The sequence below is a fragment of the Phlebotomus argentipes genome, unplaced genomic scaffold, assembly GCF_947086385.1.
Source record: "Phlebotomus argentipes unplaced genomic scaffold, Phlebotomus argentipes genome assembly scaffold_18, whole genome shotgun sequence".
Lineage (NCBI taxonomy): Eukaryota > Metazoa > Arthropoda > Insecta > Diptera > Psychodidae > Phlebotomus > Phlebotomus argentipes.
This window is the reverse complement of record NW_026776177.1, coordinates 669650-697454: the sequence shown is the minus strand read 5'-3', so window position 1 is coordinate 697454 and position 27805 is coordinate 669650. Positions and strand designations below refer to the sequence as shown.

The 27805-nt window shown below is 40.0% G+C and overlaps 1 protein-coding gene across 2 annotated transcripts; it reads left to right on the top strand.

Annotated features, from left to right (window-relative positions):
- Window positions 1-402: 402 nt before the first annotated feature.
- On the top strand, window positions 403-27629 carry LOC132261341 (scavenger receptor class B member 1). Of its 2 annotated transcripts, none has more exons than XM_059760165.1 (6): window positions 403-879; window positions 20081-20333; window positions 24025-24198; window positions 24539-25107; window positions 25745-25866; window positions 26669-27629. In XM_059760165.1, exons 1-6 carry the CDS (start codon window positions 840-842, stop codon window positions 27047-27049), a joined length of 1539 nt encoding a protein of 512 aa, XP_059616148.1. In that variant the 5' UTR covers window positions 403-839; the 3' UTR covers window positions 27050-27629. The 2 variants fall into 2 exon arrangements, with proteins under 2 accessions (XP_059616148.1, XP_059616147.1); XM_059760164.1 differs by lacking the exon at window positions 403-879 and adding an exon at window positions 16507-16598.
- The last annotated feature ends 176 nt before the right edge of the window (window positions 27630-27805 follow it).

Genomic DNA, 27805 nt, shown 5'->3' with positions numbered 1-27805 from the left:
ATGATTTTGTGATCTAGAAAGCTTCCAAACGGGGTCTTTAAAGATCTTTTAGTGATATTTTTAGGTTATGATCGAAAAATATACCTAAAAAGCGGTTTTAAGTGGATTCCTGTAGAAATATTGGATGGAAACAGTCTGAAATTCAAGTGCTGAGAGTGTTCGAAAGTGGTGTACAGATTTAAGGTGTATTATATCCTCTTGCTCAAATGCATCACACAAAAAAATTCCAGGAACAGAGACAATCGCTGTGATGCATTTTTTTCTAACTTTGGAATCTTATCGCCTCAATCAGTGTCTAAGTAACAATCACTGTGAGATTAAGAAGCAAAAAAGACTCAGAATCAATCGAGTAACTTTGCTGCTGCTTTAAGTGTAAAAAAAGGTTAGCTTTGTATTGCAAATCTGTGTGCGGATTGGGTCCAATCCCATCGAACTCCGTGGGACTACCTTGCCGAAGTTTTCTCTCCCAGAAACTGATTTTTCGCTGTATTTCTCCACACAAGTGTAGTGCAAAGTCAACAATACAGACGATGCGAGCGCGGCTCAGTTTCGAGCACCTTTCAGTATCGTGCTGCTATTGAAATAGCGCGGTCACTCTTTTTCAATTACCTTTCCACCACCATTCTTGTGCGATTGCTGCTGAGAATTTGTCCTCAAATTGCCATCTTGTGCAGTGTGATTTTTTGTGAATTTTGTCGTGGAGAGAAATATACGGTGAATTTTTTTGGGTGTGGAAAAGTGCGGAGCTTTTTCGCGAGGAACATTATTTGTGACTGTAGAATCTGGAGAAGAAAGTCATCGGGAATTCAGTGATTTACCAGCAAAACTAAGCAATCATCATGAGTCACATTGTCGGTGGCAGCAGAAAAATGCGAATATGTGAGTCTCACTTAGGCTTAAGTTAAGCTCTCTAAGGGGAGATTATCAGGTTTCTCCACGCACAATGGACACCCGTAGATTAATAGTGTCACGGAAATTGCCGAGAGGCTGAGCCATCACCACTTTTACTTATTAAAAATAAATTATTTTTTACCGATCTTCTCTCGGCATAAAACAATTTTATTTCATACACGCGGCAGATGGAAAAAAAATACAATAAAAATTTCTTCGGCGAGAGCATAAATGCTCAAGAGTCACGAAACGAAAGGTGAACGGTGTGCACATTCGGCTCAAATATTCAACAATATTGTGAGATGGAGTGAGAGAAAATGATATTGACTGTGAGTTGTAACAAGATTTCCTTGATATGTCCAATGTTGTCGAGTTCTATCTCGCAACAGAATGATTTTCTTCCATGATTTTCCACACAATTCCGTTAGAATATTAAACATTTCCCACAATTTTGTTGTCTTCATTTTCAAACTAAGAGATCAATTAGTGCCACAGCTCGTGCACATAGTTGCAATAATTGATGGGGGAGGGAAAACACATCCTAATTGTGATGATGATGCGCTAAAATGGCCGAAATTGAAAGTGAATTATGAACTTTCGACATTAATATTCAGGGCATTGTTGATTACGCAACCGCCAAATTTGTCTAATGCTGTGCAATTTGCACATAAATAGCTTTTCGGCGTCGAAATGCAAATTCCGCGATTTTCCATCAGGTGAAAACCGCGAGGATTGCGACAGATGAACTTGCAGTTGACCAGAGACAAGGTCGTGCATTGCGGGAAGGTTTTGCCACTTCTTGCGCTGCTCCTCCGTGTCCAAGAAGATTCATGCGCTGTTTTATTCAACTCTACTCGTCCTTGGCGTGAAGTATTGATGATCTTAAGACGCTCAATAATTGTCGTGCTGAAGGAGAACATGAGGGCTTAAAAATTGCAAGAATCACTGGAGCAGACGTGTCATTTGGCGTAGAAAAAAACTAATATATGACAGACGATCAACTGAAAGTACAAGTATAGTTATTTTTCCGCGTGGTTTCACAAACTTTCGATTCCATCTTCCGCCTTCGGGCAATTTTCCTCGAGAGTATCCACTTTGACCAATGGATGGAGCCTCATTGAAGACCACTAATGAAGCTGGGCAACTGCTTTCGGCGGCATTTGAGTTGCTAATGAGCAGACTATTGACGCTATTGGCTATTCTCTGTGACTCCCAAAGACTCCTTGGCCAACCACCCATGGTAATTGCTTAGAGACAAACGACGAATCCATATTTCCTCCCGCAGTAGAGGAAGTGTCGTGCTATTTCCCAATATAATTATATTTTCTCAAGTTGACCAATCAATCATGTTAACCAGCAACTAACGCTTGTTTTGCAATCAATATTAGTTTAATAGATTCCTCTTTTATTGTCTCTCCAAATGTGATTGTGCTCTTCATGGGGCCAAATCAAGTACCTTGAACAAGTGTATTTGGACTAGGAAATTCCACTAAACATTACTCTATTTGACCTTTTGTTTACTCTCACCAAAAAATCAAACAATAAATTCCACACACAAAAAAATTTCCTTTGACGCTCTCTCAAATGTTTCTGTTTGTATGGTTTTTTTGCGCAATTTTTCTTGTATATTAAAAAATGAGGAAAACACGATGTTTAATATAATTACTAGAATTCACACTTGCCATTGAACTGTGTCTTAACTGTATTACATAAAGAAAAAAACTGGGATACTGGAAATTCCTCACGAAGCTCTTAAACAGACAATCACTATTCGAAGATTTCCCTTATCATCATTAGAACTCCAACACGATCGCAGGCAAAGAGGAAGAAAAATGAGCGAAAAACAGAGTTGAGACGGAAGTTGAATAATTTTGTAGCGAATTTCTCCCCGAAAATTTAGTATTCTGAGCAGAAATTGACCTCAGATCGTGTCTCAAATGAACTGAAACCATGTTGCTAAAGGTTATTGGCAAGGCGTAACCGATTTATTTTCCGAGAGATCATCCTTGACTTCTCAATAGCGATCATTATGTTTGTGAGACAGAGCAAATTGTTGTCTCTGCGCTACTGCTCCCTCCGTGTTTGTATTAAATTAAAGCAAATGATTAGGTGCGGCTCTTTATGATCTCACAATCACAATAATTTGATGGCTCATCTAATTGCGAGAATCAAATGTTGTCCAACTGCGGCCATTACAGCAAGTGTGACGCTTGAGAGTCTTCTAAATATTTGACTGAGCTTCTTGCGAGGCGTCAATTTGCACCTGAGACGAATGATGTTTCACAACATTCTTTGCCGCTAGATTTTATTGATTCCTCATCTGTTGTGGGGCTCAAAGCGTTAGTTGTTGCAATTGATCTCAATGGAATTTATTTGCACACAAGCTGCGACTTTTCGCCAAGACTGTGTGTGTGGAATTCTGACCCTTCTTGGTGGGCAAAACACTGCGGCACAGTTGGTGGGTTTCTGGAGAGTGAAATTTCGCAAAGTACCATCGAGGAATAAATCAAAAGGTGCTCAATCGCGGTCAAAACAAACAATTAGAGTTTCAAAATACTCAGAGTGGTCGTTTTGTGTCACTCTTTTTTGCCTTCGAACCTTTCTAACCAATTCATGGCGCAGTGATCAATTTTTCTTATTTCTTTTGCAACACTCGAGCAATTTGCTGGCGTCATCCCACCTTTCTCGAAATCATTTCGACAACAATTGCTGCCTTTTCTGCATGCCCCCAAAGATCTGTGTGGATCTCTCGCTGTATGTCTCTCTCTGGAGTGATGCAAGAAAGGCATGCGCGCGCGGGGCAAAAAGCCCCCAAAATTGCTAATCAGAGACGCGTTTTTGCCGAAGGTAGCCAAACACACTCAATCCATTTTTGGATAATCAATCTCCCCAAAGTCTCTCTCCTTCTCTCTCTCTCGCTCTGTCCCGTCCGGACGACCCGAATACATGAAATGATTTTTATAGTGAATTACACAGCTCTTTGAGTGCTCATCACGTCCATCGGCATGAATTACCCGAATTGAGAACCCAAATTAACCGTCAAGTGCTGGCTTTCGGTAAATGAATGGGTCGTCTTGTGCCACATGCTCTTCCCATGAAATAGCGACGGCTCATGGAAATGCATTAGCTGGACCTTCACCTCGTCGCATCGCTGTATACCCTTAAGACGAGCCTTAAGATCGTTTTAGCACTTCAGAGGCACTTCAGCGGTGTCGCTCAAAGAGCATCTAAGGGGCAATTGCGAAATAATTAGCGACTGCAGCGACTCATGTGCAATCCATTTGGACAATACGACACTCTGACCATTAGTTGTCTTGTAATTGAGCAGTGTTTTGTTGCACTTTACATTTCAGGGAGAGAAATGAGCAAGAATTGATGATGCATTCTCTATGGATGAGGCAAGAAAACATAAGTTTAGAGTTACAATAGCTATTTTAAGGTGACTTTCAAGAGTTTTATTCACTTTAACTGACAATTCTTAATGTCTAGAACAATTAAGTTTTTCAAGAATCACTTAGAAAAAGACTGTTTTGGCGAGAAAAAGAGACTAAAACACTTTGATAAGCATGTGGTAAAGAGTGTTAAATTGTTTTCCATCATATTGAGATATCGCAATGTGAGATTATCTCTAATGAGAGTGTTTTAGTGAATTCTGGATTAACTTGAGGCCGGTTTGATTCAGACAATTTATGCTGGGCCGAGCGATTGACCAACATAGTGAGTTGTTTATTCACTTTTTCTTTCACTCGTAGCGGCACTTTGTGCAAGATCCAGACTCTTGACCTAGTCTTCTTGCACTCCTTAATCATACACTTTGCTCTTGCGCGCGTCAATCATGGTTCCATCGCAGCAAATGATCCACTTGAGTGGGCAATTGACTTGTTTTTCTCACCGCTTCGCCTAAGCTTCATGCGGTGTTGTTCTCTGAGCCGATAATACACCTCGCGATGATCTATTGTGAAACCATCGAAATAAGTCAAAGCCACAACCAGTTGCACGTGACTCAATTTCAGCAACTCGAAGAATTGTGCTTCTCTTCAGTCAAATCGGCGAAAACCATTAAAGCCTCACACAATACGCATTATTTTCCATTCTTGGTCATATATTTATGAAAATGAATAATTGCACGAAACTGGATCACAATTGAACCTGCGCGAATGCATTTAACTGCGATCTCTCTCTGAGGTGTGATGAAAGAACGCCACACATAAGAAAATTAATATTGGGCCATTATAGCGACACGTGTTATTAGTGTGAGGAAAAAATTTCAGACTCTGTCACCGAAGGTCTCTCATGAGTATTTGAATTTGTAGAGATATTCAACTGAAAACTAATTACACTTCTCTTCAGGTTTTTTTTCTTCTTCTTTCCTAACACTTTGCGTGCGTTTTGTGACAACAAAAAGAACACTGTGTTTGCTTTTCTCAATCGTCAGAATTTCTTGTTGCCAAAAGGAGGGGGTTTTTGTATGCCTTTTGAGAGCAAAATCTCAAATCACTGTGACTCGTGTGAAGCTGTGGCTCAACATGTGACCTTTGACGCCCACAAATTTCTGGCCATAAACAATGGGAATGTTTCAGAGAGTATCACAAATTTTGGCCAGTGATAATTCCTCCGAATCACCATGGCAATTGTGATTTTGGTGTGATTTGACGGCCTCCAGAGAGACATGATTCGATCTATTTGCATTTCAGCAATGAAAAAAAAACGCAAGACATAATTTTGCCTTGTCTTTTGAGAAATTTACCTTAACAATGCCATTTGTTTAGATTCGACACATTCCCGAAATTGCAGTTCAATCGCCTCACGGTGCAATTCTCTTCTGTTTTGTATTCTCGAAATAAAAAACACAAAACATCAAATATTTTTACTCAAGCAATTTGCATTCATCGCCTCTTGGACAAGCGCATGTTTTCGCCACTGAAATCCATAATGTTTAGTCATCAGGAAATTGAGGAATTCTATATGGAAATACAGCAAACAATTGGCCAATCATCTGATTGTCTTAAGCAGCCAAACAATGCTGTTTTTCGCGCCTTTGTGACTGGATGTGGACAACGGTTTCTCATCGTCTCAAGACTCCACATCAGAAATGTCAATAGAATTTGTCAGGCGGAGATTTTGCCAAATGCAGCATTTTCTACGACCTTGCGTGCCTAATGAGGCTTTTCCCACTCGTAAAAATTCACTGCACTTTGGCAATTTCTATTTTCGATGCAGTCAGCCAGAGCTTTAGCATGGCGAGTTCCATTAAAAATCAATTAATAATGAAGTGTGTTCCGAGATGAAAAATTGTCTAAAAGAAACCTTGAGCAATAAATTGATTGATCAAGAGACTATTAACACTGATGGATTGCTTAAAGTCTGACTTCGCGTGGTGGCAAAAAGCTCTGCAAACTATTTTCTCTCCATAAATACAGCGAATGCAAAGAAAAAAAAAAACACTGCTGGTCAGGTTGAAAAGTCATCGCTTTGGAGCCTGAATGTAGTCAAAAGCTTGCGTCCAAGTGTGGAAATGAAAGCTCACCAGTGAATTGCAGAAGAAAGTGAAAGCTCGTGGGAACAATGGTGCAATTTTGTGCTATTAGACGAAACAATTGGAGACGCCAAATTGCTGATCTTGAGAGTGAAATTTCTGGGTGACACTCCTGAGGCGGTCCATTCTGAGCCAAGAAAACACCTTTCATTGTAATTTTTGGGGCCGAAGAAGTGGGAAAAAGAGTAATTTTGTACTGAATTTACTCTCCGTCTATAATCTCTTCATCTTGGCACGAAATCCTCTCAGCAAATCCATCAAGAGCCACAGCAATTGTTGCGATGTGTCAAAGTGAACGTGAGTCGTTGGAATTATGCGGAAAATTTCCCTCACATTATGCAAAATCACAAGAATTATGCCGGCAAATGATGCATATATAATTTCATATACAGGGAGACAATCTCACATTGAATTTCACTGCAATTGCGCACATGAATTGGAGAAAAGATTGTGTGAGGAGATGGAAATTTCCGCAATAATCAATGCTGGTGGGGAATTGGCGAAAAATCTATTATTTTGCATTTTCCACGAGTGTTAGAAGGAAAGACTTCAATGGCAAACAACGAACCCGATAGAATGCGCACTGAGAGCAAAATACTTCCCTCATATTCATTCCTAAATCATTGAAAAAATTGCTTGATATGCTTATTAAGCGGATTTGTTCTTGTAAATGTAATAGGATTTCCGTTGATTGCCTAATTTGTCGGATATTCCGATTGAAATTCACATTTCTGTGATTCCTTCCACTGAAGTTTAGATTGTGTGTTTTATTAAAATATCTCATGGATATTCCAAGTGGCAGAAAAATCAATTCAATACGGTATTGTGCTATCTTGAGACCTTTTGTGTCCGATAAGCGATGCATAAAGTGATGGTAAAAGTTTGTTATTGAGGACAAATTTGTCTCAGTGCATCGCTCTTTTCATCACCAAGAAGATCTAATCACATTTACACCACTGTCTCATCGCTGCTTGAGCCGATTGTGTGAGGAGTGGAGATCTCGCAGGTCAATCACATTGGCAGCCGGATCATTGGCTAGGCTGGAATGTGGCGGAGCTCCTTAAGTGCATGGCACGTTTCTCTATGGCAACTCCTCGGCCAGGCGCGACTCTCATGTCATGATTTATGACTCGACAATGGCCAGGCTCATCCGTTCTTGAGCACTTGAATTTCTTTTGCGCAATTCTTGCTCTTTTTTCCCGCCGCAGCCTCGCCGGTGACTCTATTAAGGCCCCCATTGTTCGCGGGGACAGAAAATACAGCGCGAGAGTCACAACCTCGCGACCGAAAGACTGCGAGTCTCGCGATTGCATTTTGTAATTATTCACATGGAGAGTCTCTGTGTGCCATTTGGAACCGGTCTGTCAGCTCTTGTTCTACAATATCTCAGCCCAGGCGTTTTTCCCCGCCACCGCCGCGTCTGGAATTCTTCTATCGTCATCCCAAAGTCCACATCATCTCTTAATGAGCTGAAGAGGTATTCGAGAGCTTTTAGCGATCCAACACAGATGATGTGAGGCACAAAAAAAGCTTTCAAAGCAGGATCTGGCGATGTGGATATTTTTTCTTCTCTCACTCAATTGATCATGAGCACAATTTTTGTCGGTTGTGTTATATAATATTGAGTCTGGGTGTTTGTATATATCAAAAATAATTCCCCACAATAAACCATGAATTTCTGTATAGAGACATGAGACTTTTATACTCTATACCTTAAGCGTTTCATAACCACTTCTCTCGAAGTGGGGCTTTTCTCTCTCGCTCTGTCTTTGAGCTCCGTCAAAAAATACGCGTCACAACTTAACTGACCTCATTAATGGAAAACTAACCGGGCCTCCTAGGTATGAGTGTGTCTTTTCAGTCCTCAGCATTCGCGCTTTTCCAGTTTTTTATCCATCATATCCATCGGCGCTGCAGTTTGAGTGCAACCAAGAAGGCGAACCAGCAAAAATGCTGATCGCTTAGCACTGGTTTCATTGGGGATGTTGAGAAATTCGCATTTGGACAGTCAATTAAGTTGTGCAGTGCTGAGATTCCGTAGCTGCAATTTTGCTGAATTATGATCAACTGCATTTTCATTTTCCACGCGGTATTGAGAAGAATTTTTCAGGCCAAATAGTATATGCAAAGTGTATTTTGAGGAATTATTATATGAAGTAACTGAAAATTTGCGCATGAGAGGTTTAGGTTTGGGCATTTGTAACGTGTGTATGTGTTTTTTAGAGGCATTCGGACAGCGTTTTGGTCATTTGCACAGAGGTTTAAATGGCTGTAAAATATACTTGTTCATGCAATCTGAATGATATTCACTAGTCTTTTGTACCTTCCATGCAATTAAGCAAGCTGCATTTGCTCCACAATTGCGCCTGTCGCGGCGAAGCCCCAAATCGTCTCACTTTCAGCATGCAAGACAGGAGATCTCATCGTGAGATTTTACTCCACTCGCGATAGGATTGGGGAAATCATGTCGCGGTGTGAGGAAGAAATTTTTCACACCACAAGCCATATGGGCACATGAATCGCTCATGTTGGAGGTATAATAGTCAAATTGTGATATGTGGAAGAGGCAAATCATAAAGTTAAAAAAGCGTAAAATTGCCTGAGAGACTGTAATTGAGGTGTACGAAGAGGTGAGCAGGAAAAAAGATCATGCGAAGCTATTGTTAGGCTGCCGGAGAAGTGCTAAGCTTGGCAAAATACAGAAATCTCAATTGAGTGTTGATGCTTCCTTGTCTGGGAAATGCCTGGCCAGAAGTGCCTGACACATTAATTGTTGAGCACTGGACAACACACGCCAGTGGAGTTTTTGTGTGAAAACCTTGCTGACGATGGGTTTTTGATTTTCAGAGTGAAACTTTCCCACATGCATTTCCTGGGGGTCACAAATGCTGTGGAAAAGGAAAAGCGCCTCAAGTGTGCGAATTGGTGAAGAGAGCAAGGAGAGCTTTCCTCTCTCTATGAAGATGTTGTACGATCAGAGAGTTGTTATTTCTCAATTGTCGATTATATCACAGAAAAGCATGTGCACATTCAAGTGAATGCTGCAACACTTTTAATTTTCTCATAACGACTACCTTTCTGTTGCAATCTTGGAAAATACCTGTCACTATGAGCGTCCTCCTGCCACCATCCAAACTGCCCATACAGACTCGCGGCCGGGAATTTTTGCGCGTACGAGGAAAATTTTTCCTCAACACTGCACGACATCGTCTAACCTTCAGAGCAGCCGCTCATTTTTATTCATTTTCTCTAATGAATCATAAATTTTTTCCCCGATACCTTCTTGCATTGAGTTCTCTGTGAGTTTCACTGCAATCATACTTGACAGCAATGTCGCGCTGAGGTGAAAGAAATCACGAGCAGTGTTGCGTTTTCAGGGATGTGATCCCAGGGAGTTCAGGAAGTTTATATTACAGCTCTGAATATGGGCAAAAGTATGTGCTTCTGTCAAGAGTGCTCCAAAAAAGATGACTCAATGGGTGAGAATACTCTCCAGATGCTTTTACCAGGTCACACGCCTGACAATTGGGGCAAAATTGTGTAAATAATTGATGGCGAAGCAAAATGTTTACTCACTGGAAATGTGATGCAAAATATATGATCAATTAATTGATTTCTTTCACCTTGTCGAGCACTTTGTGAAAGAGGCATCAAATTGCTTCAATTCGACTCATCTATTGAGGCACGTGCATCGCGCGTTCAGGGTTTATAGATTTCACGAGAAGTGTGGAAAAATTGCGAAAGACACCAACTTTTATTACTTCACAACTTATGAATCTGAGAAATTAAGACTATATAGAAAATTCTTAAGAGATTTGACACAGATCTTTTAATAAATTCAATTTCACTGCCCAAAAAAACTTGTTAGAAGCGAAATATATTTATGCAATTGAGGCCAGAAAATTTGGGTGGTTAAGGCAATATTTGAAATAGTTTGCGAATATTTGAGAATTCCTCGAATTACTGTGGAAAAAATGCGAATAAATTATCACGAAAAACCGGAGCAACATTTGTCTTAAATTCAATGAAAAATCCTCTTGATATAATTGTGATATCTAATCTAGATTAGTCTCAAGTTCGTATTATAACGAGAATAATATATTAGCAATTATTTCTGTCGATTCTTCTGCGATTTCTAACATTCCATTCAAAGTTATGTACATACTTAATAAGTACAGAAAGCCCTGTAATGAATCAAGTCTTTTTCTCTCAATCTATCCAGAGATTATTATTATATATTTTTTCAGTGAGTCTCTTTTCTTCGAAGCTCAAGTGAATCACAGAAATTCTCGTTGCTGAGCCTCGTGGAAAAATATAAAATTATGCTTAAGCGGGTTGTAATTAAGATGTTGACACACAAAACAATTATAGCAAACAAGACTTGCTAGGTTGGTTTACTTTCTGGACGGTAGAACGACTAATTTGCTAAAAAATTCATTAACCATTCGAGAAAATGTGTGTACTCATCGGGAGCTCGTGATGTAAGTGCGGAATGGGTTATTAAGATTTCCCAAAAGCTCAAAACTCATGGCTGGAATTGTGCAAAGGAAGGCACATATCAATACCTGTCGAAGACAGTGGGAATTTTTCAATTACAACCACATTAATTGGCTTTTTCGAAGGTAGACAATCTCGCTAGATTCTTGTCCTCCAGCTCTGCAAGATATTGCTGCAGAGAGGAGATGAAAGTCTTGGCGCGCGGTTTCGTCAACACCGCGAGCAACTCGCCCAGGTTGTCGGTGTGGCAGCCAAACGTGCTCAGGTATGGAGTGTAAAATGAAAATTATCGGCTCTAAGTGTGTATGCACAGCGATTTCCACTACCATCGCTCGGCAAAGTGTGGTATGCGAGTGGCGCGCGCGTTTCGTGTGGTGATGCAAACAAGAAGTAAAATGCCTCTCGCAGTCTTGAAGTGGTAGCAACGCGAAGAGAACGTTCCAACCGTTTCACCGTCGCGATCGAATAAGTCCAAAGTGTTGTGATTTGTTGGGCACTCGAGATTACCTTTCCAATTATACTTTTCTCTGGTGGTACAAGGTGAAAATTTCTGCAGTGTGTTTTTCTTGCACAGGTGGCAAAAATTTCTTCAACTCGCGCGCCAAAGCCAAATTTTGTGAATTTTTTGATTTGTCACTCTTTTGGGTGACAGAAAAGAAAAAGAATTCCATCAAATCAAGTGATTTATGCATCGCAATATTTAGTGTGAATACGCAACATCTTATATCAAAACTGGAAATTATCACCTCTCTTTTTTCCATACTCCATTGGAAGAGGACAAAAAAATCAAAGTGAAAATATTCCGGTTCCGTTTCCAATCGTGGCGCGCGGAATTGTGAGACAGCCAGCAGAGAGAATCGACATCTCTTCGGATCGCATTTAAATGCAAACTTGTCTCTCCATCTTCTGGGATGTAAAATCGAAAGTGAAGACTGCGGAAAATTAATCCAACAGCGACAAAAACTGGAGCTCTTTCGCCGTTGAATAATTTTCGCCTTTTGCACAACTTCAGCGAACTTTTGGGCGTCAGCCCATCGTGAGGTGGTTTAGTGGGTCAAAAGTGCACTCAGTCTCAGGCACTCGAGCAAATGCATCAAAGGCATGAAAACACGCGGAAATGAGTGTCCGTCGAGTAGCGCGCTTCAGTGACATTTAGCGCAGTTTTCCTGCCGTCTTTGGGAAACCCGATAAGGCCTCTGTAGATCAATTAAGGTTGCCACTGTGACGCCAGGGTCTCGCTGTGGTCCATTTGGGCGACATGGGAAAGGTTCAGACGCTGTGCCAATGATTCAATTACATCTCACAGCGAGATTTCACTTCCCGAGTCGAATTAGAAATTTTCTCAATCATTCCTTCTCTTTTTTTTTCTCGATACACTCGCATCGTTGTTGTATTCTGCGGTGTGTCAATTGGTGAAGAAACACCATCTCATTGAGAGATCCTTCCACGAGAGCCCAGAAACATTGATCAGAGCAGCAGAGCTGCGAAGGTGTTAATCTCATAGGGAGAGAGAGATATTGGTCAGAAATATGCTTCCAAGATAAAACCCACCTTCCATGAGATTTTTCGCGCTGAAGCGAGAATAATGATCCATTAACCTAGATTTGATATTGTAGAAAAGTATGGATTGCTGGGGCTCTTGAAATGCACATGAGCATGATCGAGAAAAGCGCATCTCCTCGATTTTGATTAACTGCTTCTGCAGAAGAACCTCAGAATTACTGACAGATCCATGCAATAAATACCACTGCAATGGTAAATTACTCGATGGTCAGTGAGAGGTCTCCGATATATGCAAATTCCTATGCAAAATGCATGCTTACTGAAGGACGAAATGTATTTTTAGTTGAAGACATTCACTTGAACATGGTGAACATCATCACATAATTTACAATCTCACCGATTTTCTCGCAACGTTCTTCCATGTGGCTGTATTTGTAGCAATTTTGGCAAACAAGAAAAAAATCTCCCATCACGATGTATTTCTTAGGCAAATAAGCACCGCGTTAGGCATTATCCATGATAGTTTGATACATAAATTACGTTGCTTTCAATATTCATGCCATAGAGTTCATCTCACTCGTGCAGTGAAACCACAAATATTCCACGAAATATTACAATATGTCAGTTTCATTATGTAATTTAATAGACTTCTTTTGGTCTTCAATTCAGCCACTAGTCTTTCACATTGTACAAAAAAAGTTTCATTGACTCCCATATCGGAATTGAGGTCTTACTCAGTCAATCTTGCTGGGTTGTTGTATTAGAGAGAAGAAAAAAACCCCAAAGACAGTGAAATATTGAATAACCAGAGTGTTCAGTCATTTTGTCTTTACGTCATGTGGACTATAAAAATCAATTGGAGTAATTTTAATAATTGCTGCACTACAATAATGCCCGGAAAAGGTGTCAAAGTGCGAGCATCGGAGTGAGACGCACACAAATTTGATGACATGTGCGTAATCAGCAGGTGACCTTCTGCTCTGTGATGTGTAAAATGATTAAAGCGAAAGCACAACGTGGATGAGAACTTGCAACAGAATTTGTGCAATCACACAAAATGATTATTGATGGATATCGAAAGATGATTTAGCGTCCAATTTTTTATGGAAGTGCCAAAAAGTTAGGCAAGAGACGCTTGAAGTTCATTAATGCCTAAACAGAGCACGAAATCTATTGTATTTGCTCAATTGAGTATTTCATCTGTTTTCACTTCCGTTTCTTCGAAACTTTCTCAATCATCCACCTTCCATGACCTCATGGTTTTGCGATGATGACCCCGCAGAAAATCCGATTTCCCGCCAATTGACTAGATTTTCTCTTCCTGCAACACTTGCTGGCAAAACCTCCAATCCTCTGTCTGTATTTTTTTTTCGGCATTATGCACGGGAATATTATCTCATTTATTGCTCTATATTGTCTGCAACACTTTTCCTCCACTCTCATGTTGCATAATTGTGCAATTCCCACGTATAAAATTCGCATAAAATACACCTTTTGAAGAAGTATGAATCAATTTGTGCGTGTTGGAGAGAAAAAAGACGCTCCTCCTTCTCCGTGTATTTCTCCAAAGACCGCCACTCTCGCTTTTCCGGTGATATATCAACCCAGGAAGACATTTACAGGTGTATTGCAATACACTTAACATTCCGATCATATGAGAAATTTATGAGCGTTTCCAACATTCCCAATTTCATTTTTCTGCTATGATAAAAGCCTCAAAACTTTTTCCCATTGTAGCAATTAATGACTTTTAATAAGAAGTTGTAGTTGGATAAAGTCGTTTGGATGTTAAGCGACAAGTTCAAGTGAAACTAAATTTCTGTATGAATTTTGACGTAACATTTTTGTGGAAAAACGCACATGGCGTACTTTATGGTGTGTAAATCTATGATTAAAAATCAGAAAAATGTTTTCGCATGGCCAGTGCGAAATAATATAGTTCAGCAAAAGACGGTCGGAAAGTGACATAACACTCAAAACAACAAGCAAACACAGTGTATATTTTTCCACAATCATTTCACCTTGTACTCTTGATTTCCTTCCAATATATATTTTCTATTCACTGGAAGGCAAAAATTAAAATCACAGCTATTGCAGAATTTCAGGAATTGCTTTGAGAGACCTTTCAAAACCACATTTTTATTCTATTGTCAACTGCACGTGATATTTTGAAGAAAAAAAGAGTCCCAATTTGCCCCGAGAGAATTAAAAAAAAAATCTTTCACTTTCCTAATGTGAATTTCATATTTCGCACCTCATTCGGCATTCCATTTCTTCATCGCGCCTCACATTTCCAAATGTTAGACAGATAAATGGCTGGAACATAATCCAAAATTATTGATACCACATAACTATAAATGTCTGCATTTTCCCCTTCTTCCATTTCAAACGAATTATTTCACTATGTGAGCAACAACTTGCTTGGTAATTGCACGGAATAACAAAGACTTTGCTCTTTGGCGGTTGTTCCACAGATGAAGAAAAAAATACCTCAAGTGTGCAAATAAATTCGACCAAAGCAGACTTTCCACATTGGTATGCTGCAAAATTTTCTCTCGGAAACATCATATAAAAATCAATTCGTGCTTAGAGGGAGAAAAAGATCGCGAAAAGAGAGTTTTTTTTCGCACTTTGTTGCATTAGTATTTTTTTCATGTTTCGCAGAACTTCACTATGAATTATTTATTATTTAGAATTTCCAAGGGAAAGATAATACAGCCAGAAGTGGTGTACGACTAATTAGAAGTACGAAAGAAGTGGAATTGTTGGAAAACTAACAATATTTTATTTCTGCGTGCTTCTTTTACTGACGAATCATCCAGATTCTCTGAATTTCCTTCGATTTTCACGCAGAAACAAACGAAATAATCTTTTTCTAGGTTATGTAACGAATTCAGAACAAACTTAGTGAATAATTCGCATTCTAGTGCATAAATTCTGCTTCTTTTTGACAGAATTAAGCATTCACAAGCAATAAACAGTGATTTTTGATCCTTTGTTGCCAAGAAACACTGCAAATTGTGCTAAGATTGAATATAACCTCAAAAATAGTCATTTGGACTTGAAAAGGTCCCATTTATACAACTTTCTGGATAATTTTGATTGTGAATCACTCATTTTAAGATCATAAGAGATGATTTTGTGCTGTAGAAAGCTTTTAAATGGAGTCTTTGAAGATTTCTTAGTTGTATTTGTGAGGTTATGTTTGGAAAAGATGTTCAAAAACAGCGAAAACTTGAGAGATTAATTATAATTTGGAAATCAATGTGGAAAAAGACTACAAATTTCATGTTTTAGAAGTGTCAGGCAACTTTGGAAGTGTTCGGAAGTGTTGCACAGATTTTAAGGCATATTATCTCCACCTTGAGATTTTCTAGTAATGCAATATTTCCTCTCCACGCTGACAAATCTGATGTGATTTCATTGTGGGCGGTGAGACATTCGAGAGGAATTCGGACAGAGAAAAAGTGACGAGAAAAAAGACGGAAAACCTGAAACTGCGGTGTGATATATTTTAATTAATGTATGAATTGGGCTTATTAGTTCAAAACCAACATGAAATCATCGGTGATTTTTCTCAGAAGGCGCGAATAAGCATTTCAAATAAATGCACATATAAATTGCTGCGTGATAATGTCACACGATGACGATTACAAAATCAAACTGGCTGATGATTGAACCACATTAAGTGGACATATTGCTCAAGTGACTTTGATGCTGTAAACTTGACCCAATACACAACATGCCCATGGACCCCAAAACACGCCATCGTTTCCCCCTTGGTGATCGATTCTCTCTGTTTTGGCGTCTTCAGGGAGCTCCGGTTCGGGTGCGAAATGCCAAGAAATCACCTTCAACTCGATCAAGAGATGATTTCTTCGTGTTTCCACAATCAATTCATTAATTCTGTGCATCAGTGACAATACCGGAAATTCAAAAACAAAACCGAGAATGAGATAGGTGCAAAATCGAGGGACAAGAGTGGACTCAACAGTGGAAGATTTTGGTGTTGAATTGAGAAGTGAAGAAACTGTTGTGATCTTCGAGACAATCATTGAGGTCAGAAGGAGACACGATTTTCTCTACTGAAGTTGCGACTCTTTTGGCAAAATGCACGGCAGAAGGAATAAACTCTGTGCAAAGTTGTCCAGCGCTTTTCTTCGGAAGTGGTGTAAGTTTTATCACGCAATTATGCTTATTGGCCAGATTTCTTGAGAAATGACTCAAGAAATACTTGTCAAATGGAAACAACTTTCAGTTTGTTTCGTGACAAAATTATACTGTGAAGACAATAGTAATAGACCAACCATCTAGCGGATGTTGAGGGTGTATATTTATGCTTATGCAACTGTATATTAATTTATCTATAGAAACTCTCTATTAGTCTGTCGCCATTGGCAAGGGCAAAAACTCATCATAAATTCTCGGCATATTTCAATGGGTTTTGACGGTAAAATCTTGGGTTTGCAATGTGAATTCTTCTAATAGATGTCAACGATAAATCACCGCAGGTAAATCCATCGCAGAAATTGCCGTTTGGGTGTCAAGAGAAAATTGCATTTGCCATGATGTGAAGAGGCATTTTTTGTGCAATCGCGCGCTGGTGTTGATCCGAATATCAATACCGAAAATCGCTCATCTCTGAAATACATAATGAAGTGCCCTGAAAGTTTTGTGCAACGCGCCAAGGTGGAAACGTGAGTTGTCTGAGCGATTTGTACTTCTTTCGCAACGCCATGCAAAGTGTTTTGAGTGGCAGCATTGACCCAGTGTGTGTGTGCGTTAGTTCAGCAAAAATCATTTCGATTAATAAAGTGTCGATGCCTTTAGGTTCATTTTTAATAACTACAAGTATATCGTCGAGAGATTGGGCGCGATAACGAGATTTGGACAACCTTGTTCTCAAATGCTGTGCCTTTTTAGAGCCTTGGCGGGAACTTTTGGATGTTTTCTCACTCCTCTCACCTTCTGGCTGAAGCATCCAAATTATCGCCGCCGGAGATTGGCCACCGATCCGTCACTCTTTGTCCTCATGATCAGCAAACCGACGAAGCTCTCTTGGGCACGCAATTCTGCGACATTTTTAGCCGGTTAATTGACATTTTTTGCGTTTGTCTCGCCACGAGGACGCTTTGGGTGGGGAAAATCGGAATTTGTCACTCTCAAAGTGGACTTTTCTTAACAATCCCACTGACTGTCAATCATCATATTGTTGAGGGAATTGCACTATGGTTTCCCTGAGAGAGTTTTAGCGCGTGTTGCAAGACTGACCTTCTCACGAGTGAACCTCGAAGAGAAAATTTTTAACAAAAGTGATAAAATAAAATTGTCGAGGGGTCAGTGAATACAATCGAATCTTTTTTCTCTTCTCTCTGATGGACAAAGACGCGTTGGGACGGAAAATCCTCCCTTGTCAACAGTCGCGCGCGTTGTGTATATGAATTCTTGTGGGAAGTTGCATGACTCGCGAGCGGCAGAAATTCCCACAAATTGCGACACTTTGGAAGCAAACGACCACCTTCTCAATAAAGTGCAAATTATTGCGAAAGCCTCGACTATGGATATTCACGGCGCTTTTTTCTCTTGTCTTTTTTGACGGATAATTAAATTAAAAGGCGCAGTATAAATAGCAAATGAGCTTCTGGAAGATGCCTATTTTACCTGGAAACGCTCAATATCTCTTACTTAGCATTGTGATAATAGACGCCAATCGTGTGAGAATTTTGCGTGAACCTCTCCATAGAAAATATCTTCGTGTATTATTGACATACGACATGTGATTTTCGTTTTATTGTATCTCTCGCATTCCCGCCAAATGGTGTACAAACAATACTCAGGCATTTTCACATAAATTGGCTGATTTATTGAGAAAATAGCAGCCATCCGAAGATCAACAGCATCTACACCATCGCACAGGTTTCATTTCAAGATGGCAAACAAGATCAACAAGCTCAAAAGTACTCAATTGGCTGCTTATAATGCCGGGTTGACTTGGAAATTTACAGCAAAACATTCCACTCAAAGTGCTTTCATTTGTGATAATGTGCAGAAAGGGAATTTTCAACTATAAAAGGAAATGTTTCAGAGGAAGGTTTCCCTGTATTTCAACACATACACATTTATTTTATTATTTTTACTGTTGCGCAGCACAAAATGTTTAAATAAAATTGTTGAGGGAAAATTTGCAACAGGAAAAAAGAATATACTTTGTTGTATATCAACAAAAATATATAGAATATAAATTCGGAATAACAAAGTTGAAGGTTACATTTTTGTTAGAACATTCACTGGGATGTTGAAATGTGGACTTGAAATGTTTTTTCGATGTGCCAATGAAATGTTTACTTTTTTAGAATGTATAACTAAATATTTTTACAAGTGAAAATCTCTGGGCAAAAGAGTGCTAATCTGTACCACTTTCTCTGGGGGGCTTTAAGAGATGCATAATGAGGCAATTTCCTAAAGTCAACACGGTTTCTCAATAATGCAGTTTTCAATTTGCATGAAAGCCCAGACATCGAAGTGTGTTAAGGGAGTGAGCAAGAGTGGCTAATTTAATTGGTCAGGCTGATTGACAGGGCATTGTTGCGAGCCATTTCTCGGCGTCAATTTACCTGGTTGTGTTGCAGTGTCTGAATCTGAGGTGTCTGAATTAAGTTGTGCATGAAATTCTCGGCGAAGAAATGCAAATCCGAGAGTGGATTTCACAGAGTGCATCGACTTGACTCGATTCACACATGAAATTTCACATTTCCTGACACACAAAAAGAGAGAGAAATAAGAAGTATTGCGCGGCAAAAGGACAGAATTTGTTGCTCAAAATATATTTCAATTAGTTTCGCCTAATAGATTTCATCAGAAAAAAGTCCGCTTCGCCCATGAATTTTCCCGCGGTCCATGGGAAAATGCTCTCAAGTCTCTCTCTCTCTCTCTCTCTCTCTCTCTCTCTCTCTCTCTCTCTCTCTCTCTCTCTCTCTCTCTCTCTCTCTCTCTCTCTCTCTCTCTCTCTCTCTCTCTCTCTATGTCAATGAGTTGTCCTCAACAGTTTTGATGTTCGCAACTTTACGAGGGTGTCTAATGTGGAATCTCATCTCTGGATCGAGATGCGGATGAATTGAATCGTAAAAGCATCTCTCGTGTTAAACCACTAATCATGCAATCAATGCTAGTCCAAGCGACTTGGCACGTTTTATTGCGTTGAATAAAATTCTTGATTACTGATTCACGATTTGTTCCTGAACTCTAAACTCCTCGCAAACACACTCGGGGATTATTCATTGAGATTTCTCACACTCTCTTCTCAGCACAGCACGTCCGGGAAATTGACCATATGCCCTCGATTGACGCCACAACGAGCTGAAATAGCTAGCAATTGTCCGAGCATTTCTCACTCTAAATGCACGGACAAGTGTCCAATGACCATATCTCACCTTCGCGGAGGCGAAGAAGCTCACAACACCTTGCCAATGGCATCTAATTTAATTACACCGCGAGAAATTTGTGTCCAAATATGACGATGAATTTAAACAATAACGGCAGTACAAGATGCTAATTAGATGCAGGAAACCGTTGCCAATTAGGAAGACATTCCACAATTACTTCTCAACATTTTAACACCCATTAATCTCGTCATTCTCTTCTCTGTCGTTGCAGGGTTTGTCATAGCCTTCGCGCTGTGCCTTCTAGTTTTAGGTGTTCTAGTCACATTTGGATTCTCAGCTCTAGTTAGATTAGTTATTGACCACCAAGTGGCTCTTCGACCGGGCGGACAGTCCTTCGGGTGGTGGTCAAAGCCACCCGTTGAGCCCTTCATCCGCCTCTACGTGTACAACGTCACCAACGCCGATGAGTTCCTCAACAACGGCTCCAAGCCCATCCTCGACGAGCTGGGACCCTACGTCTACTTGTAAGTAAAGCCTCACGTTTCCCAAGGGGAGATAATTTGGTCAGAAGTGGTGTACAGTTCAGCAGAAGTGGAAGTGTTCAAAAATTTACAATCTTCCAGATTTTTACGGAGAAATAGAAATATTAATACTTTTCTAGGTTATGTAATGAATCAAGAATAGATTTAGTAGATAATTCGCATTCTAGCACATCAATTCTTATGTTCATAGGCAGATTTCTGCAATAAATATTCCTATTCTGCATCGTTGATGCCAATAAACACTGCAAATTGCAATAAGATCGAACATAACCTCAAAAAGAATAATGTGAATTTGGAAAATGTTTATTTAAGAAACTTTCCGGATGGTTTCGAGTCTGAATTATCAATTTTGAGTTCTTTGCTAAATCATAATAGATGATTTCGTAATCTAGAAGGGTTTTAAACGGTGACTTTAAAGATTTCTTAGAACTATTTTTGGGGTATGATCGGAAAACATGTAGAAAAATCCTCTTTCACTGGTTTCTGGCCAAAATATCTGACAGCAATCTAAAAGAAATTGACTATAATTTATGAATAAGCGTGGATATAGTCTGAGAATTTCAAGTGCTGGAAGTGTTAGGAAGTGGTGTACAGATTTAAGGCATATTATCTTCCCCTTGACTTTTCCGACTGCGCCGATTGAATTTTAATTCATGCGATAATGCCAAGCGGAACATCATAATTTTTACAAATAAACCAGCAACTGCGGATTTTGAAATGAGTAATCATGAATATTAAAACATCTAAACTCAGAAATATGTAAATTGACGTCAATATTGTGTTGAAATTCAACACTCATTGAGCGTCAAACAGTATTGGCGAGATATTGGGAAGAGATTTGAATATCTGAAGCAAATAGAGAAGTTGTCTTGCAGATTTTTGCCGCGAAAAAAATATGGTAAAATCGCGTCATGGCGCGTTCTTGAGTAGATGGAATTTTTCCTGAGTTTGCTTAGAATATGGGAATTTGAAGGGCACGCAGAGTTACACAAACAATATTGATTTATCGATTGATATGACTCATATTTTGCCAAAAAAAAATGTTCGCAGAGTAGAAACAATAATAAGTCTCCAAGATATCAATTTCTGTGCTTTATCAAGATTGCACGTCCGCTTTCTTTTTACAATTTCACTGCGGTGCTTTTGGACATTCCCGGCGGGAATTCCTCTTTTCAATTCACCCACTGAATTACGATTATTGCCTCACGAGAGTGTCGGCGAAAAGACAGGCCAGAAATTCGTTATGCAATGTTTTTCATGCAGACGCGATCGCGAAAAAGTCCTCTTGTGGGCACATTAATTGTCTTAAGCAGACATTGGGAGGCACTTTCGTCTGGCGTTCTTCAATTTAACACATGGATTCACATAAGATTTACCGCCAACCAACAATGGTAATATTGAATTTTTGCTCATTGCGCCGAACATGACACAAATTAACTCAACTCTGGTTGACTTTCTAGTGTCAATTAAATTTCTTCTCACACCTGTGCGACGTCACCTTGATGATTTCCTCCACTTGGGCTCCTCCTCTTCACGTGATCGCACAATTTGTCCGGTGAGGATGTTGATTTTTGGGCTCGCGATGGGCAAAAGAAGGAGGAGAAAAAAACAGCACACAAAACATGGAGTGAAATATATGCTAAAAATGTGTTGATGTTGTGAAAAAAAAGGCATTGCAGAATCACACACGAAGAGAGAAAGTTGCCTCACAATTGCGATATTTAAATTCCTTTTTTCCATACGTACTTCATGGCGTCTTTTGTATATCGACTTAATTTCTTTATATCCATCGATACGCGACCTTTTCCACGGGCGATGAGGTTTCACAGACAACCCATTGTCGGAGTCAAGAGTCTGTCAAATTTCCAGTTGCACAAGAAGTCCCCAATTAAATTTGCTGAGGTCAATTAAGTCACTCCAAACCAGACTGCCACCGAGTTTGTCAACAGATAAAGCCGAGGATTACTCTCGTGTGCTCTTGTGCCAACAATCTGGCTCCGCAAGAGTCCCTCTATTGAGTTTTCTGGCCACACACAGTCGGCAAATTTAATTTATTCACTTGTCTGCACTCTTGCAGCATCTTCATTTCGCCCAAAAAGCCGCGCAATTCGAAGGTGTTGGCCGGTTTTTTGTTCTGCTCTTTTTTTCGGCCTCAGCAGCGCTAAATACCATCACGAAGAACACAAACTATAAATAGCAATTTTTGCGTAAATTACATTATTAACACTCGCAGTGCAGAAATTTATCGTGAAATGCTGTGCAGATGTTTTTATTTCAAAAGTTTTGACAGCAATATCGTATCAATCTTTGTTATTTTGCCATTTTACACACGAGAAAGTGACTCATTTTGGTTTTTCTTCAATGAACGTGGAAGACGCACTCAGAGAAGCAACTCGATGGAAAAAGCGTGTTAAGAAAGAGAAGAAAAAACCACATTGATTGCGCAGATACCGGAGAAATGTATAATTTTCAACAATAAGAGCATCTTAAATTGTCTCAGCCCAGTCGAAGATTCTCTCATCGACATGTTTCTTCTTAATATCGAACATGTTTCATGATTTTACGCAATCTTGGCGATTTATGACAAACTCCCTGACAAAATATTTGCATATTTTTCGGTTTGTGCAGTGTTTTTCATATTGTGCGCATGGGAAAAATGGAGAAGAAAAATATCGCGCGCGATTCCCAAGGCGGGAGTGTGCTTCGAACGCATTGCAACACAATTTTTCTGCAAGCGTTACAAAATGTCACTTCTTTCATGTTATAATTACGATGGGAAATATTTTTCACATCGCTCATTCTTGGTCTGCGTGTGCCACAAAAATACACAATGCATATAGTCGGAACTCTCGTGAAATATTTTTCGTCTTTATTTAATAATTGTGTACTTTTTTTTTCGCCACACAATTCGCGCTGTATTATTTGTAGAGAGAAAAAAAAACTGAAAGTAATCCATAAAAATACTAGTATATGTGGATGCATATCTGCGTTGTATAATGCAGAAAAAAAAGAAAACAACACAGCAGCGAGAAGAAAGCAAAGAGAAGTGAATTTACCTGTTCAATGATCACATGAAACTGGAGGTATTATCAGTGACTTGTCATTAAACCGGAGAATTGCAGTCAAATGATCTCTTTTCTCGCCAGCTGTTAAATTATTATTATCATCGTTACTCTGCGTGGCCCTGTAATTATATCTCGATCCTCGATCAGTCAGATTCCGATGGCAATCCATCAAGTTTGGCAGTTAAAAAATTCAACTTTCAAGGTGAAAGAGACCGGGAACGTGTGCTTTGCTTTGAGAGGGATCAGGAACGAAGCATATAAAATTCTAATATGACTTTGTTGAGTGCCGCGGTTATTTTTTGCCAATCTCACAGAGAAAAAACAACCAAGGCAAAAGCGCGCAATTACCACCCGAAAAGCTCAAGTTCATGGTGCACAAGAGCTGCCAAAAAAGTTGTTTTCCATCCATGTGTTTTTATTTGACACACAATTGAAATGCCCCATTGATGGCATTATAACAAGTCAAGAGTAATTGTGAGTTGGGTTTTGAGCACGCAAAAAGACTGGAATTATGCTGCTTCCTCGATCAGATTCCATGTTGCGACTAAAGGTTGAGCGCGCGTTGGCAATTTACTCTTAATCCAATTTTCCTTCTTCTTATTTCGCAGACAAAAGTGGGAAAAGGTGGATATTGTGGAGAATGACAATGGAACGCTGAGCTTTAATGCCAAGAGGGTGTATATCTTCAGTGAAGAGCTCTCAGGTGGCTCAGAGGACGATGTTGTAATAGTGCCCAACATCCCCATGTTGAGTGCAACTTCACAGAGCAAACATGCTGCAAGGTGAGTCTTCAGCCAAGTCTATATCTCAATTCACCATCCAGAGTTGCGAAATGTCCAGATCCTTTCCTTTTACAACATCGGAAATTGTTTGCATACTGAAAATGTTATGAAAATACGACAGTTTAATAACATTGCGGTGTTAATTGTTGCGAAAATGACCGGAAATATTTAAAAACAGCTCAAACATTAACAAAAATTGATGGTTTGAAAGCATTTTGGGTAAATATTCACACTCATAAATAAAATATTTGGTCTATAAAATACTCCGCAGAGTCTGAACTCAACTCTGTTGTGAATTCCATTAACGGGCGAAGAGTCTTACGTTCCGATTCCATTGTAGATTCCTGCGATTGGCGATGGCCAGTATAATGGACATCCTGAAGATTAAGCCCTTCGTGGAGGTGTCCGTGGGCCAACTGCTCTGGGGCTACGAGGATCCACTCCTGAAGCTGGCCAAGGACGTGGTGCCGAAGGAGCAGAAGCTGCCCTACGAGGAGTTCGGCCTGATGTACGGCAAGAACAGCACCTCACGCGACAGAGTGACCATTTGGTCCGGAGTGGACGACATCAGGCGCTACGGCATCATCGACAAGTACAACGGATACTCGCATCTGCCGCACTGGTCAGAGGAGCGATGCAACAGACTCAATGGCTCCGACGGCTCAATTTTCCCGCCGCACATCACGAAGAACACCACGCTGTTCGTGTACGAGAAGGACCTGTGCCGCCTCATGCCGCTCACGTTCGAGAAGGAGGTCAACACGAAGAACAACGTGCCAGGATATCGCTTCACGCCCACTGAGGACGTCTTCGCCTCGGTGGAGAACAACCCCGACAACAAGTGCTTCTGCCCCTCGGGACCCCCGTGTGCCCCTCACGGATTCTTCAACGTTTCAGCTTGCCAATTCGGTGAGGAGAAAAACCCCCCGCCGCAATCGCTATGATGACACGAACTCACACTTTCGCCTTATAATATTTTATAATAACCCTGATAATTAACCCGGATCAAATTGTTTGGTTTTATAATCGAAGCCACACAGTTGGATCAATTTGCCTCAATTGAGATTTCATTTTGGATGATGTAAAATTCCATAAATGTTGTTATGCAATTGATTAAGTACTCAATCAAACACATATATTTGCTGGGCTGAGACATTCTTGGCCAAATGCTTCTGACAGACATGTTCAGAACCAGAAGTTGTACTGTTTGCCAATACATTTGCTTCACGGATGTTTGTCAAACATGCTATTTTGTGGCAAAATTCTCGACCAATATTTAATTGCCTTCAATGACTCAGAGAATAGCAGAAGATTCTGAGAATTCTACTGCATCGACGCACTTCCATCGCAAAACAACATGCAATTAAAGTCAGTGGGACAAAATCCAATGCGGAATCTCTCATTGGAAGTGATGTGAGACGCTTAAAAACAATATTCCAGCAATTAATCATATTTTGCTTCAATTATGCAATGCGGAGGAGAGAGAGAAACTGTAAAAGAGTATTATATCATGGGCTAAGAGATGTGAACAATGTTTTGTCTGCAGATTCGCCGATTCTCCTGAGTTTCCCGCACTTTTACATGGCTGATCAGACATACAGAGAGGCTGTTGAGGGAATCTCGCCACCTGAGAAAGAGAAGCATCAGCTCTACATCGACGTCCAACCGGTAAATACAGTAGTTCTGCTTTAATGCTGCAATGTTTCAAGTTTCAATCAAGGGGGAGATAATACAGCCAGAAGTGGTGTACGGCTCAGCAGAAGTACTTGAACCTACAATATTACTTTCTTGCGTGCTTCCTTTACTGACCAGTCATCCAGATTCTGTGGGTTTCCTTCGATTTTCACTCAGAAACAAACGAAATAATCTTTTTCTAGGTTATGTAATGAATTAAGGATAAATTTAGTGAATAATTCGCATTCTAGTGCATAAATTCTGCTAGTTCTTGGTGGAATTAAGTATTCACAAGCAATAAACAGTGCTTTATGATCCTTTGTTGCCAAGAAACACTGCAAATTGTGTTAAGATTGAACATAACCTCAAAATAGTCAATTGGACTTGAAAAATACCCATTTAAACAACTTTTTGGACAATTTTGACTGTGAAACAGTAATTTTAGGATCATAAGAGATGATTTTCTTATCTAGAAAGCTTTCAAGCAGAGTATTTGGAGATCTTTTGGTTATATTTTTGAGGTTATGGTTGGAAAAGATGTCTAAAAACAGCGATTTTAACCCGATTCTTGCAGAAATATCGAACAGAAACTTAAGAGATTCATTACAATTTGGGAATCAATGTGGAAAATGTGTTTGGAAGTGGTGTACAGATTGACGGCATACTATCTCCCCCTTGCTTTAGATAGATGATTTGCAATTAGCGAGAATTTTCATGAAACCTCAAGCCCTTCCCGGGCAATCGCTCATGTGCACTGGTTTGGTCACTCATGCGAATCCCACTCTGACCGTTGCAGGAAATGGGAACAGCGCTTCGGGCCCGGGCTCGTATTCAAATCAATTTGGCTGTGAGTCAAGTGGTGGACATCAAGCAGGTGGCCAACTTCCCCGACATCATCTTCCCCATCCTGTGGTTCGAGGAGGGCATCGACAGCCTGCCGGACGAGGTGACGGACCTCATGGCGCTGGCCAACACGCTGCCGCCCAAGGCGCGACTGGGCCTCATGATCGCCCTGTACGCCCTGGGCGCCTTCCTGCTCGTCCTGGCCGTGACGTGCCTGGTGAGGAGTTCGCACCGGCAGAGCACGCTGCATTTAGATTCGTCCAACTTCCTCGCCACGGCGTCAATCGATCAGGCCAAGAAGAAGTCGAAGATGGACAACAAAGAGCGATTTTAACCCAATTTCGTGTTAGGTAGCCTGTAGGAATGTGTGTAGGACTCACCTCGATTTGAGACATGGAAAACAAATACAGTAATTACTGGTGTATTTAATTAAGAGTGGTATTTAAGGTATTCCAGATGATGTGGACAAGTTTTATATCTTTTTTGATAGGGAAATTCTAAGTGCAAGTGTACAAGAAATTACCATACAATCTCAATCCTCCTTGCATCCTTGCATCCTTGCCCATCCTGTCCCAGAACATCTTATAAAGCATTCGCACCTTGCTCACTCCAAAGTCCCTCTTTTCACACGTTGCCATAGTCGCGCCCTCACTTTCCCAATTTCCAACCCTCAGACAATGGTAATTTTCTCCATAATTTGTAAATAATTTATAATTTTTTATCACACTGTAAAAGCCTATCTCTATCGTGTTAGTTAAGAAAACAGGAGAAGAATAAATTGACCATTAATTGAATGGTTGAGTGAGTAGAAAACCACGAAGCAAAGTGTTAAGATCAACACTGTGCAATATAAATCCGTCCAATCTAATAATTACCGTCCAATTTTTTTCATAATGATTTGTGTCTTTTTTAAATGTAACGTAAACTCAGAGCAAAATATAACATTTCCCCCTTTTTCATATTTCTCTAATTGTAATATTTGTACATAATACGAAGAACAATCCAAAAGAATACTAAGAAAATAGTGTAGCAGAGCGATAAATCGCTGGGAAGTGAACAAAAAGTTGTTGAAAATTATGAAGGATTTCTC

What these genes read in the sequence shown, in the direction of transcription:
- LOC132261341 (XM_059760164.1), top strand. Translation starts at nt 16,538, where the DNA reads ATGCACGGCAGAAGGAATAAACTCTGTGCAAAGTTGTCCAGCGCTTTT. An exon ending in CTGGGACCCTACGTCTACTT is followed by an intron (nt 20,334 to 24,024) that starts GTAAGTAAAGCC and finishes CTTATTTCGCAG; the next exon opens with ACAAAAGTGGGAAAAGGTGG. An exon ending in TCTACATCGACGTCCAACCG is followed by an intron (nt 25,867 to 26,668) that starts GTAAATACAGTA and finishes TGACCGTTGCAG; the next exon opens with GAAATGGGAACAGCGCTTCG.